Source organism: Ipomoea nil, unplaced genomic scaffold (assembly GCF_001879475.1).
Source record: "Ipomoea nil cultivar Tokyo-kokei standard unplaced genomic scaffold, Asagao_1.1 scaffold2759, whole genome shotgun sequence".
Lineage (NCBI taxonomy): Eukaryota > Viridiplantae > Streptophyta > Magnoliopsida > Solanales > Convolvulaceae > Ipomoea > Ipomoea nil.
Genome location: NW_017619187.1, coordinates 912,331 through 931,362, shown reverse-complemented (window position 1 = coordinate 931,362; position 19,032 = coordinate 912,331). Strand labels below are relative to the sequence as shown.

Here is a 19,032-nt window from a genome sequence, read left to right as displayed (position 1 = left end):
AAGTCAAAGTTGATCTCTTGTCATCTAACACCCTCTTACTAGCACTAAAAGCAGACTTAGAAGCAAGTCAAGCAACTGCTAAATCATGACATGCAAGAATATCCTTTAATTTGCACATTGCAACAACCCAAAATTGTAACCATTGGTAACAATGTTGCACTGCCTAGTGTAACACTACAACGTAGTGAACATACTCTAGCATGGCAGCAAAGCTACCGTGCTAGAGTGGTAGGTTGGGTGGTAGACTGCCAACCTGCCACTACCAACTTGCTAAGTAGCCGAGCTCGCCGCAAATTATGTCATGGAATCGTGTTCACCGAGAATGGTGAACACAAGGCAAAACGACGTCGTTTTTAGGTCAAAAAAAAAAAAAAATTGCGGATGTGGAGTTAACGGCGCACGTTTGATCAAATTATTAATTTTCTATTATGAGATTATGAATTTTATGAAAATTCATAATCTCATAACAGAAAATTCATAATCGCATAACAGAAAATTCATAATTTCACAACTGAAAATTCATAATCTCATAACAGAAAATTCATAATCTTATAACAGAAAATTCATAATCTCATGGTTCCAAAGTGAATGTGTAGGCATGGTTCCAAAGTGAATGTGCAGGCATGGATTCATAATTTATGAATGTCCGTGATTTCGGACGGGAATATGTAGGCATGGTTCCAAAGTGAATGTGCAGGCATGAATTCATAATTTATGAATGTCCGAAATTATGAATGTAATGAAAATTCATAATCTCATAACAGAAAATTCATAATCGCATAACAGAAAATTCATAATCTCATAACTGAAAATTCATAATCTTATACCAGAAAATTCATAATCTTATAACAGAAAATTCATAATCTCATGGTTCCAAAGTGAATGTGTAGGCATGGTTCCAAAGTGAATGTGCAGGCATGTATTCATAATTTATGAATGTCCGTGATTTCGGACGGGAATGTGTAGGCATGTTTCCAAAGTGAATGTGCAGGCATGAATTCATAATTTATGAATGTCCGAAATCTTTGTTCACCTCAAATTAAAGTGAAACCGCAAAATGTGAAAATAAAGAAGAAAAGTCACGCAATTAATTAAAAAAAAAAAGAAGAAGAAGATAACGGTGTACTAACACCGTTGGAACCGTGTTCACCACGGTTCCATGGCATAACGTCTGCGAGCTCGCCTGGTCTGATCCTAGATCTGAGCTCAATTCTAATTAAGTTCTGGGTTTGCTATTGGACCGGTCCCGAGCTAGGCCTATTGGGCTTTTACTTCCAAGGGCTAGAACCAACCTATACAGGATGGTTCGAATTTGGGGTTAGGCTTAAACACGATCTTTTAAGGCGCGCGTAAACTCAATTTTTTCGGGGTCAATTCAAGGTTGGTTTGATAAAAAATCGGCATGTGGTCATCTTTAGTATTGACCATTAAATAAATTAGAGTTTTGAACGAACAATTATTTTTTTCTAAAATTCTGAAAATTAAAATTTTAAAATTACAGAAAATATCAACGCTTTGAATTTTTTCTTAACATTTTTGAAAAAAAATATAAAAACTATTAATAATTAATAAATTAAACATTTTAAAATATATAAAAAATTATTGAAAATAAATATATAAATTTATACCTTGGAATAAAATTAATAAATTTTAAAAAATTTAATAACAAATGAGTTAAATCAACTCTTTTTTTTTTTGAAAGTTAAATCAACTCTTATTGATCAAAACATAATTACAAAATATAAGAATACAATAAGCATTATGATTGGTTGAACAACTTAAAATTTTCAACTGAAAAATAAAATAAAATAACGGCCGTTCCACTTAATTGATTGATTAAACTACGTATCAGCTATCCTTTATTGGTGCTTTAGATTTTCAACACAATATTGTACCCATTGACACCATAAAAGTCCCCACATGCTCATAGATCGATAATTTCATGATTATTTTTGTCATCATGCACTGCCGTTTCTCCCACCGTGCATGGCTGCCGGAACAGTGACAGCTTCTTGTTTTGTTGGTCTTTCCGGTGGCATCTCGGTCGCTGTTATGTCTTGAATCTTAGCATCTAGCGCCGCCACTGGCAAAGCTTGAGTCTTCCGTTTTCTGTATATTGCATATAGGATCATCTGTGCTATTCCTAATGCAAATCCTAGTACATTTGGCGTCTGTTCATGCAAAAAAAAAAGTGTTACAGAGAATGTTGATGAGGAGGGATAAAATAAAATAAAATAAAAGTAATAAAACACTTACAGCTACATAGTAATCGTGAATTAACACGCCGTAGAAAAACCAAACCACAGCACAGAGTGTAAGGAAGAAGGACAATAGAAACGGCATGTATTCTACACTCTTTGTCCTTATAACTTTCCTCTGCAATAAATATACATTGGTCTGTAACTCAATTGTTCTGATATTATATATATATATATATATATATATATATATATATATATATATATATATATATATATATATATATATATAAATTAACCTTAACGTGCGAACCTGCGAACTCCTGAAGGATTGCATCGCATTTACTATCTGATTGCACCGTATCCGGATACGATTGCACCACAAGGTTCTCCAAACATGCCTAGGAACTGTAGCTATGTAATCATGTAGTAGTTGCGGTGCAATCCTTCAAAAGTGTGCAGTTAGCGGTGCAATCATGTAGTAGTTGCGGTGTAATCCTTCAGAAGTTCGCAGTTCGCAAGTAGGGTTAATTGGTTCTCACATGATTATGATTATATATATATATATATATATATATATATATATATATATATAAAAGGATGGGATCTTGTAAGAACATCCGAGCTAGGTAAAAATTATGAATTGATCCCGGTCATTGATCCGGATATAAGACTGCTCTAAAGTCTAAAGCAATGAAATCTAAAAATAATGATGTGACATTTTGATAAATATTTATAAATTTTGAAATGAATTATGCACAAACGGCAAAGTGTATCTAGTAATAGGTATAATTGCACTCAAGATGGTGCACTTCACATGACACTGGCGCACATTATAATATTAATTAATGCACCTTAAAGTTTAGAATATTTATTAAAAGGGTTAATCAACAATTTGGTCGCTCAATTATTAGCGAACTGTCAATATAGTCCCTCAATCGCTTTTTCATCGATTTAGTCCCCGATATCAATTATTTTTAGTCGATTTGCACCCTCCGGCCGTCTTCCGTCAACCAGACGGTGAGAACTTCGATTTAGCAGGGGCATTTTGATCTTTTCTTATCTTCAACCCTCTTCTTGACCGGAGGAGTCCAAGGTTTTGTTTCTTGACCGGAAAATCACAGCTCTGATGCCCATGCTATTGAATCCCAAATCATTTTCTTCATTCTCGTCGGGGGCAAGGATGAGCTCCGGCGCTGTTGCAACTTCTCTTGCACTCCCATCCAACGCATTTAGCTCACCCAAAGCCCTCAACGCCAAGTGAGCCGCCTTCTGCCCTGACATCATCATCGGCCCAAATATTGGCCCCTGAAACCGATTCGATCATACCCAGAATTAGAATTAGTGTTTTCGTGGTTCATCGACACCAAAGCCCAGTTGGTGACCACTCCGCCCACTCTGCCATTCTTCACGATCAAATCCTCCACCTCCACCATGTTGAAGAGCTTAACGTTCAGCCTGACTAGGAGCTTGCTCATGATGGTGGAGGTAAAGAGCGCCGCGTGTTTGATGACAACATAGTTGTCTTGCTCCTCGTACTCCACGCCCAGCTCGTCCAGGAACATCTGCGCCGATTTCCGCACCAACATGGCGGAGAACAACTGCCTTCCGAGCCACGCGCCGTCGCTGGGGCTGACAGACTGTTCAATAATGGCGACCCGGACATTGGGGTTCTTGCTGAACTTGTATGCGCAGGAAAACTCGGTGGCTCCAGCTCCGACCACAATAACGTCGGTGTCGGCGTAGCCGCGTAGGTAATCATGTATCTCCGGGTCATTTCACGGGAGACGATGGATTCTTTGATAGGTTGAAACTTGAAGGAATCAAAGTTTTAAGGGGTGTACGATGCAGATATTAAGAGGTTGTGAGAATGAAGAAAATGATTTGGGATTCAATAGCAGGGGCATCAGAGCTGTGATTTTCCGGTCAAGAAACAAAACCTTGAGACTCCTCCGGTCGAGAAGAGGGCTGAAGACAAGAAAATACCAAAATGCCCCTGCTAAATCGGAGTTCTCACCGGCTGGTTGACGGAAGACGGCCGGAGGGTGCAAATCGACTAAAAATAATTGATATCGTGGACTAAATCGATGAAAAAGTGATTGAGGGACTACATTAACAGTTCGCTAATAATTGATGGACCAAATCGTTGATTAACCCTTATTAAAATATATGTTACAAACTAGAGACGTGCACCATGCAAAATTTAGTACCTCCGATTATTTATATATATATATATATATATATATATATATATATATATATATATATATATATATAATATATATATATATACACTCAAAATCCGTAAATTAAAAATGCACCTATGTCACTTCACTTCAACATATCAAGAAATGTACTTGAAAATTTTGCCTACCACACATCCAAAGTTAATAACATTTTTAAAATTGTCACTACGTTTTTTTTTTCCCCTTTTTCTTTTACTTTCGAGCTATTAATGGTCTTGCCAGATCGACAGTTAATAATAATATAATCGGCATTTTTTTTTATAGGAAGCATTATTCTCTTATAATATTAATTCTATATACTCATTTTATGTTGGATGGAGCTAAGGGATATGATCCAACCAAAATTTTGCCTACCACACATCCGAAGTTTATAACATTTTTGAAATTGTCACTGCATTTTTCCCTTTTCTTTTACTTTCGAGGTATTGATGGTCTTGCCAGATCGACATTTAATAATAATATAATCGGCATTTTTTTTTTATAGAAAGTATTATTATCTTATAATATTATATTAATTCTATATATATATATATATATATATATATATATATATATATATATATATATATATATATATATATATATATATATATATATATATATATATATGAACTCACTTTATGTCGGATGGAGCTGAGAGATATGATCAAACCAAAATTTAGTTGGGTAATTGATGAATTACCATAATGCTAAGAGGAGCTGCAAAAACGCAGATGGAGAAGGTACAACAAAACCATCCAACAATTTTAACTCTCCTCGGACCCGTCGAAAATAGGTAGGTGAAAACCACGAGGAGCCCCAGAGCTCCAACGTTGAAGATTAGTAGCACCCAAATGGTGAAAATCTGCAAATTAAATGGAATTCATTATATATTATTCCAATTAATTGAGCAAAAAAAAAAAAAAAAAAATTGGGAAAAAGATGGTGCAACTAACGTAATAACCTTGGCCTGTTTGGTTGCATAAACGATGTAGATGGTGAGATATATAGACTGTATACCCATTCCAAGGCTGTTAATAGTAACCAGCAAGAACATATGCTTCTTCACATATGCGTAGTATAAATATAGCATACAGCTGAACAATGCAACTGAATAAGGAATGAATTGAAACCCCTCTGATGATTTTCTCTTATATATCACATGAAAAGCTGGCCTGCCATGCAACCAAACCAAACAAAAACATATATATATGCATTATTATTAGATCAAAAATCAAGAAAATAAGTGGGTTGTGGTTACAGTGGAGACAAGAACACCATGAAGGACATAATGTTTCCTGCAAAAATGAGAAAAGGGAAGAACACATTACATTAGTTAACTAGTCATGATAACCTAGGAAGCTAAGCTAGAATAGAATTGTGAATGATTTTCAACAATGTTGTTTGAGTTGGGTTAGTTGTTGTACAAGAATGTGACTAATGAACAAAAGAGAAGAGAAAGTTTTAGAGGAAGGACTACTTGCCAAGAATGCCAAAGACATTAGCTAGAGAATTTGCCATTATTGGTGGATGGGCACTTTGAGATCAATCCCAATGTAGAGTTGTGGTTATCTCTTTTTCTCTCTTGGCTATCTCTTTCTCTCTCTCTGATCTGTGCCTTGTAGAAGATGATGATGGGAACTCTGTGTTTTGGCAACATTTATATAGCACTCCAAAGGTGGTGATTGAGATTTATAGAGATGGAATATTTGAGTGTACTAATTAAGAATGTTTGGCTTCTTCTTCAATTCCACACCAACTATCTTGCATTGTGTCAAAATTTGGACCTCAAAGATGAGGTCTAAGCTAGATCTCAACCGTCTAAAACCAAAATAGTCATTGCCACCTTTTTTTAAGAGCCAGCGAGATAGGACGAAAGCAACCATTAATTGTCTTCGTCTTAGATAGATGATCTGATCTAAATCTAAACATAAGATGACGGTTATAGATGTGGTGGTTTCAAACAACCATTGTCATTTTATTTTCAATGGCAATGGTTATTCCTAAATGGAGATAACCACTTTTATATCTTTCAAATACTTGACTATTCTTTAAAAGAACAAAAATAAAACTAAAAAATTGCACACTATATCTGAATACCACGTAGTGTTAACCACATCAGTATGTAGTAACCTACTGAATATCACTAGAAAGAATTAATAAGGTACAACACATTAATGCAACCAATTACATTAGTGCGTACAATTTTAATTCTAATAACTTAATAATTAGATTTAACAATGTTAAGGGAAAACTGAAAAGAAGAAAGGTAAAATTAGAAATTATTTGTATAAGAAAGAAAACATAAGGTATAAGTTATTGATGCGATTACACAAATAAATTTGTTGTTCCTATTATAACACCAACATTATTGTCGCTCTTACTTAATTATATAGTTTTTTTTTTTTTTTTGGTCAAAGTACCTGTCAAATTCCTGTATTATACTATTTTGTTCAATTTATTCCTTGTACCTAAAGTTTGTAATTTAATCCCAGCCTATACTTTAAGATTTAGAACAATCAAGAAGGAGAATATTTCACATCATTTATTTTTTTCATTAAGTTTGCTCACATGGCACAGACATGGCGGGCAATGTTAGATTTTTAGATGTAGCATAAAATAATACGGAGTAATTATTTAAAAGTACAAATTACTACATACAAATCTAGAAGTTGAATTTGAACCTTGACCTTTTACTTAATATAAAAAGCTCTCTACCACAAAACTACACACTAATCTTGTTATGTAATTGTAAATAATAAGTAATATTACTTATTCTACAAAAATACTATGATTTTTTTTTAAGAAGAAGAAAAGACATTTAGAAACGATTATGATAGTGAGCAAAACAGCCTCAACAATCAAGGATAATATTTAACATTTTATTTGATTATGAGAGTGTTCGCGGTATGTATTTATTATTAGAGAAGTCTGAAAATATTTCAATATATGTTGAACGTAACATACTGATTATGTTGGACAATCAGTAACTCATGCTAAAATTAAAGAAGGAATAAAGAGGGGAAGCAAAGGCTTTTTTGCTCGTTGTCATAATCGTCTTTTCCCTTTTTATATCTTAGCATTTTAGTCGAATAAATAGTATTACTTATTTTTTACAATTATACAATAGATTAGTTTGTAACTTTGTGGTATTAAGCCTCTTATATTTGGTAAGAGGTTAAGAATTTGAATCCAATTTCTAATTTTGTAATTTTTACCATTAAATAATTATAATTATATTATTTTATGTCAACTCACAAAATTTGACATGGTAATGTCATTGTCAAGTGGACAGACTTAAAGGAAAAAAAATAAAAGGTATTAAGTATTATCATTCGTTGTTCTAAATATTAAAATACATGGATTGAATTTAACAAAATTTAAGTACAAAGACTAAATTGAACAAAATAGTATAGTATGTACACGAACCTAATAAGTACTTTGACCTTTTTTTTTTTTTTTCTTTTTGGTGAGGAAAAAGCAGTCGTTATATCGTAGAACGGTGCCGTTTCTTTAAGTAAAGAAACGGCCCGCCATTATCGTTAACGTAGTTCGCATGTTTGGTGTATTAAACACCAACTGACATTACAATATATCTGAACCGACACTGTTTCACGTATTATTTTTATATTATGAGTGTTCACGGTATGTATTTATTATTAGAGAAATCTGAAAATATTTCAATATATGTTGAACATACTGATTATGTTGAACAATCAGTAACTCATGCTAAAATTAAAGAAGGAATAAAGAGGGGAGGCAGAGGCTTTTTTGCTCGTTGTCATAATCGTCTTTTCCCTTTTTATATCTTAGTATTTTAGTTGAATAAATAGTATTACTTATTTTTTACAATTATACAATAGATTAGTTTGTAACTTTGTGGTATAAAGCCTCTTATATTTGGTAAGAGGTTAAGAGTTTGAATCCAATTTCTAATTTTGTAATTTTTACCATTAAATAATTATAATTATATTATTTTGGGAAAATGGCACTTTTTACCCCTGAGTTATATACTTATAGCACTTTTTCCCCCTTAGGTAAGCACATTAGCCCCCCTCAATTATTCTAAAAGTGGTGCCTTTTCCCCCTAATATATTAAATTGACATTTATACCCTTAAAGTAAACATTTTATTTATTTTATTACTCCAACAAATTATTGCGTATACGTAGGGAGGACCACGGTTCGGTTTGAATTGAACCGAATACTAAAGCAATCGAATTAATAGTTTACGGTTATAATTCAGATCTAGAACCCAATATTTAAATATCAATTTATTAAAATTATGTATCAAAAAATTGAATCTTGAACCGTGAACCGGCGGTTCCGGATCTGATTCGCGATTTTGAACCGTCTTTATTTTAAAATTTTATTTTTTATTTTAAAATAGTCTAAATTCAACAATAAATGTATTTTATTTTTTCAGTTCGGAACATGAACCATCCGTTCCGGTTCACGATTTTAATAAACTCTTAAATATCGAATTTTGATTCTAAATTGTAATTGGAATATTTCGGTTTGGTTGCTATGGTGTTTGTTTAGTTTGAACCAAATTATGGTCATAATTTGTTGGAAAAAAAAATAAATTTAATATTTAGTTTAAGGGTAAATATATCCATTTAACATTTCAGGGGGAAAAACAGCCACTTCAATAATTTATGGGGAAAAAATGCTATAAGTATATAACTCAGGGGGAAAAAGTGTCATTTTTCCTATGGAATATCAAGGGTTTAGGAACTTCATAATCATCATAAATAATTAAATAAAGATGAAAGAAAATTAAAGTGAATAATAATAAAAAAAGAGTTTAGTGGAGTGGAGAGTAATTCACAAAATTAATTTGAGTAATAATTGTTGATCCATAATTGAAAATTAACATTGCAATACTTATGTTATGTTTCTAAGAGCATCCCCATTAAAGCATTGTTCACCGTCTTTTAGGAAAAAATTGCAACTTAAAAGAGAGGGATGGAGGAGAGAGAAGAAGTAGGGTGCACCCAAGTTTTTTCAGAGTTTGTGGGTCTCACCAAGAGAGAAAAGGAAGTTTGCGGGTCAATTTTTTTTTTTTTTTCCAGCTTTGTTTTTTTTTTTTTTTCTTTTTTTTTTTTTTTTTTTTTTTTTTTTTCACATATTTTTCTCTCTCCTCTATCTTATTTGTCATCTAAAAACTTGTGCTAAAAACTTATCTATTAAGGATGCCCATATAAGCATTTACTATCTCCACACAAATTGCAAATGACATCAGCAAAGTACGAATGCATTAATTGTGTTCACATTTACTGCAATAAATAAAACATTCTTACAAATTTCAATAACCACATGTTTCAACTTTCAATATTTACATGAACATCTACACCTACTTCAACATTATAAATAAGTCATCCCAATCTGCAATTCCAGAATGTGGACTGGAAGAAATTGTGGAAGCTCATGGTCCCTCTAAAAGTGAAGAATTTTTTATGGCGTTGCGCTAAGACATCCTCCCAGTTTGAGAGAATTTGAAGAAACGCCGCGTTTGGATTGGAGGTGGTTGTCCGTTCTGCCCTTCAGAGATCGAGACAGTGGACCATATTTTCTGCTCATGCCCTTTTGCCGTAGAAATCTGGGGAATCAATGTCAACCTTGGCGATGGTACGTTCTTGTCGCTATTAAATAATGCCATGCAATGTCCAACCACTCAATCTGCTATGTTTGTGTTTGCTGGGTTGTGGCACCTGTGGATTGCTAGGAATGACCTGATATGGAATAACATTCATCCTTCTACTTCACGCTTAAAGGTTCAGATCGACGCATCCTGCTCCTCTTGGGTAGATGCTTACATGAAACAATCAGCTTCTCCTTTCGGCAGTCTTCTAAATAATGAGGTTTGGTCACCACCTCCAGAATTTATGTTAAAATGCAACTTTGACGCGGCTGTGTTTGACAACGATGCTGGTGTAGGTGCTATCATTCGTGACCATAGAGGCAAGTTCGTGGCTGCTTTCAATTCCAGATTTGCATGTGCTCGAGACCCTCTATTGGCAGAGTCAATGGCAGCCAAAGAAGCTTTGTCATGGTTGAAGGCCAATGATTTTAGAAATTTAATCCTTGAATCAGACTCTCTTTTATTTTGTAATCGTTTTGTTTCTTCCTCGTTAGATCTTTCTTATGTTGGTTTGGTTGTGAAGCAATGTCGTAGCATTGCAAATGACATCAGGAACGTGTCTGTTCACCATGTCAAAAGGTCAGCGAACCATGTCGCTCATGTGCTTGCACGGGTAACAGGTTCTTCCCCTGTCCTAGGGTCGTGGTTCAGTGTGCCACCATCTTGTATTTCACATTTGGTTATTGCTTAATAATATCTACCTTCTTCCTTTCAAAAAAATAAATAAGTCATCATCCACAACCAATATAATACTACAATTATGTTTTTGTCGTGGTTGGAATTAGGAGGATGATCGTGACTAAAATAGGGAGAAGAATATTTTTGGGAGCTTAGATCTCCTATAGAGCTTTATACCGTGCAATCTAGGGAAGATGAATATTTCTGGGAGCGGAAGAACTCAGGTAAGTTTTTCTGTTTCCACAGCCATTAATTTCTTTGCTAATTTAAAGTATGTCAAAAATTTAATTGATAAATTTGTTAAATTAATAATTGTCTGTGCATCGCACTGGACAATTACTAGTGAGTAATAAAATACTTGCATAATATAGGTAATGAGTGAGGACATAAGAGAATTGTTTATATTGACGCATTTATGGCCGGGGTGGTTGTGAGGAAAGTATCTTTGCCTTGCGTGCACGCGCGACACACACAGAGACTTGTGTTCATAGTTGATGATGGAACTATAGGGCTTGAGAGGGGGTCTACGATTTTGTCGTGACAAGAGGGTCCGATGAATTTGTGTAGAGATGGACTCAAAAGATGTGATTAAGGTAATTATAAGGAGCAAAATCAAGGAGGAGTGTATCACCTTGATGGTAGATTGCATGAGCCTTGATGACAGTTTGGAACAGGTTTCGTTCGCCTATGTCTTCTGAGAAGGGAATAAATGTGCTGATATATCATGACGAACCTCAGTCAGAATTGGGGTTGGGATACTTCCGTACTAGAGGAAGAGATCGCCAGTCTTCTCATGAGCGATGCAGGGGGGGAGGGGGGGGGGGGGGGGGGCTGCCACCCGTAGAATGAAATAGTACCGATGCCTAGCCTCTCTTTCCTGGCAAATTATATTGTGCATCGCGGAGCATAATCGATTATGCACCGCGCATCAAAACGACGTCGTTTTGTTAAATGAAAAGAAACGACATTAGCTTTCTGCCGTTCCGCAAAAAGTAACTCTGTTATTCAGTTTCATTTTATATACACTGCAGTTTCAGTTCAACACAACTACAGTTTCATTTCGATATAACTACAGTTTCATTCAATATTTATAGACTTAAATATGTGAAAATGTTATTTAATTTTATTTTATATACACTATAGTTTTATTAAAACACAACTACATGATCATTTTGATATAATTACAGCTTCATTGTACAATATACACTCAAATATGTGAAATGTTGTTCAGTTTCATTTTATATACACTGCAGTTTCATTTCACCACAACTATACAGTATCATTTTGATATAACTGCAGTTTCATTTGATAATATAAAAACAATATGTGAAACAATTTCGGTTCAGATATACTGTAGTGTCAGTTGGTGTTTAATACATCAAACATGCGGACGACGTTAACGATAACGGCGGGCCGTTTCTTTACTTAAAGAAACGGCGCCGTTTTTTTACATACACCGCGGTCTACAATATAATGACTGCTTTTTCCTCACCAAAAAGGAAAAAAAAAAAAAAAAAAGAGGTCAAAGTACTTATTAGGTTCCTGTACATACTATACTATTTTGTTCAATTTAGTTCTTGTACTTAAATTTTGTTAAATTTAATCAAGGGAAAATGGCACTTTTACCCCCTTTGTTATATACTTATAGCACTTTTTCCCCCTAAATTATTTAAGTGGCAATTTTTCCCCCCTGATATATTAAATGGACATATTTACCCTTAAAATAAATATTTCTTTATTTTTCTTCTCCAACAAATTATAACCACGATTTGAAAAAATAAAATACATTAAGTGTTGAATTTAGAATATTTTAAAAATAAAAAAATAAAATTTTAAAAGAAAGTTTGAACCAACCGTTCAAATTGGATCCAAAATCATGAACCGACGGTTCAAAATAAAACTCAAACCGCGATTATATATACTTATATGTGAGAGTCAATATAAATGCGGAAAAAAAACATACACTATTTGCAAATATTATAATTCTAATTTAAACTATTGCTAGTAGTTGTTCCGATTTGAACCTCCGGTTCACGGTTCAGGATCCATTATTTTTCAGTTCACGATTTTAATAAACAGAAACCCAAATATTGGGTTATGTTATGAATCATAAGTTCATAACTGAAGTTTTTTAATTTGATTGCTATAGTGTTTGGTTCAATTCGAACCGAACCGTGGTCATCCATACGTATAAGCAATAATTTGTTGAAGAAGAGAAATAAATAAAATATTTGTTTTAAGGATAGAAATGTCCATTTAATATTATCAGGGGGAAAAACCGTCACTTCTATAATAATTGAGGGGGCAAATGTGAATGCATGAATAACTCAGGGGGAAAAAGTGCTATAAGCATATAACACAGGGAGAAAAAGTGCCATTTTCCCTATTCCATAACTTCAAATGCACCAAATGGAGGGAAAAAAATTTCACCTTGATTCTGCAATATTATATATAGAGATTAGGATGAAAACATGTATAATTCATTGAGTATATATGGAAAGAATTATCATTCCTAATCTAGATATATATGTCGCTTGACCACCATATATGTCTTTAACATTTAAAATTATTTATTTACATCTTTTTATTATAATTATTATTAATATTTACAAACATTATAAATTTTAATTTATAATTTTATTTTAATATAAATAATAATTATTATCATCATTAAAATAATTAATATTTTATAAGAAATAAATTAGTAACAGATTGATGTTTTATTTTTTAAAATGAATCAAACAAAATATAATAATTATATGACTTTTAACAAAAGAAAAGATGAATTATTTTATAACTTTCAGTTAAATACTATAAAATAATCATTTTTTATAAAAATATTTTTCGTGTTTTCAAATGGACTCTTAATAAATATTGTAATAAACAACAAATTTTGGCAATACAATAAGGTTGTTTTTTTTTTTTTTCCTACTGGCTCTATTACAATGTAGTTTCTGTTCATATACTTTCCCAACCTACTGAAACACAAAGAACTAATAACGCCTCCACTGAGGCTCAAACTTACAACCTTCCAAATGGAAGTCCAACCCGGATACGATTAGACCACATAACAAATTAAACATGATGAAATAACAAAATAACAATGTCATAGTAGTTGTGGAATTTATAATGTAAAATTTACTGTGTATAAAGTCTATACTTCTTGACGAAATGACAAATGTGATTTTTAAAAATTAAAGATTAACATATTTTTTAAAAGCTTTGTGTCACAAAAGGTTTCGTGGTGTAGTTGGTTATCACGTCAGTCTAACACACTGAAGGTCTCCAGTTCGAGTCTGGGCGAAGCCATCTCTTTTTTTTTCACATACTATGTAACTGTATGCATAGTCCGTATCCCTTAACAATGCTCAATCTGAAACTTTAATCCTATTATACAGTTTTTATTTTATCATCATAAATAAAAGGGAGAAGTGTCAAATAGGCCCATGTACTATTGTCAAGTGCTTAATTTTCACTATAAATTAAATTAAATACTAATTAATCACACTTACCTACTAAATTTGTTCAATTAACTTTTTTTGCAGGTAAATGACTTTTTTTTTGCAGGTTAGCAATTCAATTATTAAAAAAATAATTTCAAAATAATTTAAAATTTATTAAAAAAAATAAAAATACAGCCACTGGCTGTCCGACGAGGACAGCCGGTGGCTGTATTCTTTTTATTTTTTTAAATTTTATTATATTTTATTTATTTATTTTAATAATTAAATAGGTAACCTGTTATTAACCTTTAAAAAAAGTCAATTGAATAAATTTAACTCGTAGATGAACTTATTTGACACTTAATTTAGTTCGTGGTGAAAATTGAGCACTTCGCAGTAGTAGATGGGCCTATTTGACACTTGTGCCTAAATAAAAAGAAGTAATGCTTAATTTATATCATCTTTTTAACTAATTTCAAAACACAATTTTATAGTGATGGAGTTAATACCCATTTTGGTCCCTTGACTATTAGGTTTTCACTACTTTGATCCTCGACTTTCAAACTTGCTCAATTTCATCCCCAATTATGCAATTGTTAATCAAAATGGTCCTAATCAAGACTATTTTGATTTGAACAAAGAACACCCATAAAATCCCCGTTAGGGCAGAGATTAGATGATGAAAAATTTTTATTACCCCGTGTAGGTGCAAGTGTAGGTATAGGAAGTGATCGAGGTGGGAATGTATCCCCATCTCACCCGGCAAATTATTCTGTGGACCCAAGTCGACCTTGTAAGGTGGACACATGTTCAAAATATACAATTTACGTACTGAATGTTCACAATTTATATACACAATTATATGCTAAATGTTTACAATTCAAATTGTAAACATTCAGTATGTAAATTGTGTATTTTAGACTCGGATCCATGGTGTAACTGCTAGGTCTCACCCCATGGCCATTCATGCATAGTCTAGATGAGGTCTAAATAGCCTAGGTAAAACAAAGAAAAATTCCATCAATTCAGCCTAAAGATAAAGCAAATTAGTCTGTATGTAGAATCTTTAATTTGGACTCTAATAATGGGCTTGTGAACAATATTGATTATTATTCTTCTATCAAAGTCTCCATAAAAATCTTGATTTGAACTTGAATATTTTCAAGGCATGCACATGGATCACATGCCTTCAATATGGCAATTGTCAAACATGGGCTTGGGTTGGTCCACATATAAGTTTTTTATTTGGTTGGAGGGCATATTATTTCGGCAAATTATATTGTGCACCAGGGCGCACAATGCATTGTGCATCTGGACTCAAAACAACGTTGTTTTGTACTTTTTCTTTCAAATTCTATTCCCCGTGTTTGCTGTTAACTTCTTTAAATAAAAGCACATGTTTCGAATGTACATAATTGTATAACAGAATACACATAATCTTTTTTGAAATGATAAGGATAATATATATAATATAACATAATACATAATCAGGGTTGTAAAAATCCCACCTAGGCACCGAGTAATCGGCGCCTAGGCGCTGGGCGCCCATAGGCCGTGGCGATTTCCGCCCTAGGCTCCCGCCTAGGCGCCCGCCTAGCGCCTAACTCGTCCGATTACGCCGAGTTAACTCGTCAATTTCTGTCGAGTTAACCCGACCAACTCGACCTTGCTAATTTTTTCCATTTATATGACAAATACATATAATATGACATATATACACTTGTAGACTAGTTTGATACTTTCAATCTTTGGATGATTGAAGTATTTGGGTATTTCATTTGAGTTTTTATTTTTTTAATATTCTTTTGATGTTATGACTTATGAATTGTCATTATTTCATTTATTTGGATGTGTTATTTGATTGAATGTTGAAAACAGACTCATTAAAATTGTCAAATTGCAAGTCTGCTACTGTTTTTTTCGCGACCGCCTAGCGCCGCCTAGATTCCGCCTAGGCGCCGACTAGGCCGCTTAGGCGCTAGGCGCTGCCCGGGCGCCCGACTAGCGCCCAGCGCCTACTGCAACCATGTACATAATACACATAAACTCTTAACTCTTAAAAAAAAATCATCTGTTTTAAATGTACATAATTGTACAATAGAATGTACATAATTGTATAACAGAATACACATAAACACTACTGAAAATTACGGAATTTCCGACCACCTGCAAGTGATCTTAAATCAAGTTGAAAGCAAAAAGTGGTCGGAAATAGCAGCAAAGGTTTTTTCGGATACCAAAAGTGGTCGGGAACAAGACTTTCAACTTGATTTGAGATCACTTTCAGGTGGTCGGAAATTTCAGAATTTCCAGTAGTGAAACTCCGTCGCGTCAACTCCCTACACAACTTAACAAAACGACATCGTTTTGGGAAGGACGGGGCGTACAATGCATCGTGCGCCCTGGTGCATGATATAACGATCGTATTATTTCCTTTTCAAAGCAATAACATATACGTTTGGGTGCACACATGCATTTTGTTAATCTATAGTCTAACTTACTCTTACAAATTTTATAAGTGAGAGGCATAACACTACATAGGCAAATATGGCAGGCTTGTAATTTCTTAGAGGTAATTACCGATTTGGTCCCTCGACTATGAGAATTTCACCACTTTGATCCTCGACTTTTAAAATTGACCAATTGCATCATCGACTATGCTATTTCTCACCTATTTAGTCCTAAGTCATAACTGCCGTTTGTGTAATGTTAAAATCAAGGATAAAAATGTAATTCATTTTTTTAGCCTTCTTTATTGTGTAATTTCATTCTTTTACACTTCCCCATTTTAGTCACCGGAGCAACCATGGTCGAAGCTAGGGCACGAGACTGTCCCGCGATCGCGCAGTCACCCGACGTCGCAAACAACCTCCGATCGTCAACTCCAGCATGGCGATCCCTTCGTCGAGTCGCCACAAAGGCAGCGGAGGAGCAAAGAAGGCCATCGCCGGCCTGGACTGCCACCGGCGCCACCATCGTCGAAATTGGAACGCGATCACAACTGGTCTCCAACCGCGACCGATCTCCAATCTGTTGACGGTGCTCATCTGGGATAGACGGACGAATGCCAGAAGAGAGGAAAAACCCCAATTCATAAAACCTTTTGGCAAAAGATTGAGGTGGAGAAGAAGCCGGATTATGGCTCTAGGTGCGGTCGATTCAGCCATTCTCTGGTGGCTTGCCGGAGGAATTTAGGGGTAGAAGGTGATGGGAGAACGGTGATGGAAGGTGTTGGAGATCGGAGGGAGGTTGGAATAGAGCCTAGGATGAATTCTCCAGCTTGGCCGATGCAATCTGTTAATCCAGAAGTAAGCGATGAAGGTAAAAGCAAGAGCATGCCACCTGTTTGTAAAAATACTCCAATGATAGTGGCTGAGCAAAATGTAGAAAGGGGTGAAGTTTCTGCTACTCTAGAAGCAGGTGGTTTTTCCTCTCTTCAGTCGCGGATGTGGCAATGCTTGAACGCCTCTCTAACCTTTTATTAGTCGCGGCTGGCACGTAAACTCGATTCATACCCGAACTCAGCTCCAGATTACATCCAATCCTTCCTCTCTCGTTTCTCTAAATCCAGATTAGGCACCTTTGCATCAAGCTTTGCACTTAAGGGATTCAGAGAATTACCTTCTTTTGTTCCACTCACATTCTGCGATTTTTCTACATCAAGTCTTGCCTTTGATTTTTCTGAGCTATCGGAGCATTAGAGGTCAACTCTGGTGCCATTGCGAACGAGACACCTCTGGGCTGCTCCTTGGCCTTTTCTTCCTCAATTTGCTCTCATTTCATCCTTTTTTTCTTTCAATGATTCCAGACACATTCTAAATGAAGTGGTCCGCCAAAAGCTCTTCTATTGATCCTTCTTTGTTTTTGGCCCTCTGAAAGATTTCTTCGAGAGCCAGAGATTCAATTTGCAAGTTGTGGCCTCCAATTTTGACCGGAGGATGAAGAATATTTGAATTTCTTATTTTACCCTTACACTTTGACGGTAAAATAGACTGAGGACCATTTTGGTTAACGTTTTCATAGTTGAGGATGCAATTGGTCAATTTTAAAAGTCGATGACCAAAGTGGTGAAATCCTCATAGTCGAGGGACTAAATTGGTAATTAACTCTAATTTCTTATGAATAGTTAAGAATTATGCTTAATTGTTATGCTTTTTATAGGAAAAATTGTACATTTAGTACTTAAGTTATAATGCAAATGTAAATTTAATCTCTAATTGTTATATCATTACAAATATATCCCTTAACCTGTCACATAACTATTTCTTTTCATCTTTCGAAGTAGCTCTTTTCATCCTTCATTTAAGCGGTGTTCCATTAATTGAAGAATGAAAGAAAGCAATTTAGGTGACTAATTAAAATACACATTTACATGACAATTAGAAATTAAACTTACATGGAATGAAAAAAAAAAAGCAATTTAGGTGACTATTTCTTTATTTTTATTAAACTTGCTTTAATGAGAATGTGTTCATTGTAAATTTTGAAAATTTGAACCTTTCATTGAATAAAAATCTTAAATACTAAATAAACTAAAGGGAAAATAGCACTTTTTCCCCCTAAGTTATATACTTATAGCACTTTTTCCCCCTCAATTATTTAAGTGGCTCTTTTTCTTCCTGAAATGTTAAATGGACATATTTACCCTTAAAATAAATATTTAAAATTAATATTTCATTTATTTTTATTCTCCAACAAATTATTACTATAATTTGGTTCAAACCAAACAGATACTATATCAACCAAACCAAAATATTCCAATTACAATTTATAATCAAAACGCGATATTTAGAGTTTATTAAAATCTCGAACCGGAATGGCTGGTTCATGTTCCGAACTGAAAAA

The 19,032-nt window shown here is 34.1% G+C and overlaps 2 protein-coding genes and 1 non-coding gene across 3 annotated transcripts; 2 read left to right on the top strand and 1 right to left on the bottom strand.

Annotated features, from left to right (window-relative positions):
* Positions 1-1,774: 1,774 nt before the first annotated feature.
* Positions 1,775-5,987, bottom strand: LOC109156769 (bidirectional sugar transporter NEC1-like). The gene is made up of 6 exons (XM_019304600.1): positions 5,908-5,987; positions 5,685-5,721; positions 5,388-5,598; positions 5,127-5,288; positions 2,257-2,376; positions 1,775-2,171 (listed from the first exon to the last, which is right to left on the bottom strand). The coding sequence occupies exons 1-6, from the start codon at positions 5,942-5,944 to the stop codon at positions 1,959-1,961; spliced, it is 780 nt and encodes a 259-aa protein (XP_019160145.1). The 5' UTR covers positions 5,945-5,987; the 3' UTR covers positions 1,775-1,958.
* Positions 5,988-10,109: 4,122 nt separating this feature from the next.
* Positions 10,110-10,757, top strand: LOC109156727. Its single transcript, XM_019304562.1, has one exon. The coding sequence runs from the start codon at positions 10,110-10,112 to the stop codon at positions 10,755-10,757; it is 648 nt and encodes a 215-aa protein (XP_019160107.1).
* Positions 10,758-13,979: 3,222 nt separating this feature from the next.
* TRNAV-AAC lies at positions 13,980-14,053 on the top strand. The gene has a single exon. It is a non-coding gene; the product is annotated as a tRNA-Val (tRNA).
* The last annotated feature ends 4,979 nt before the right edge of the window (positions 14,054-19,032 follow it).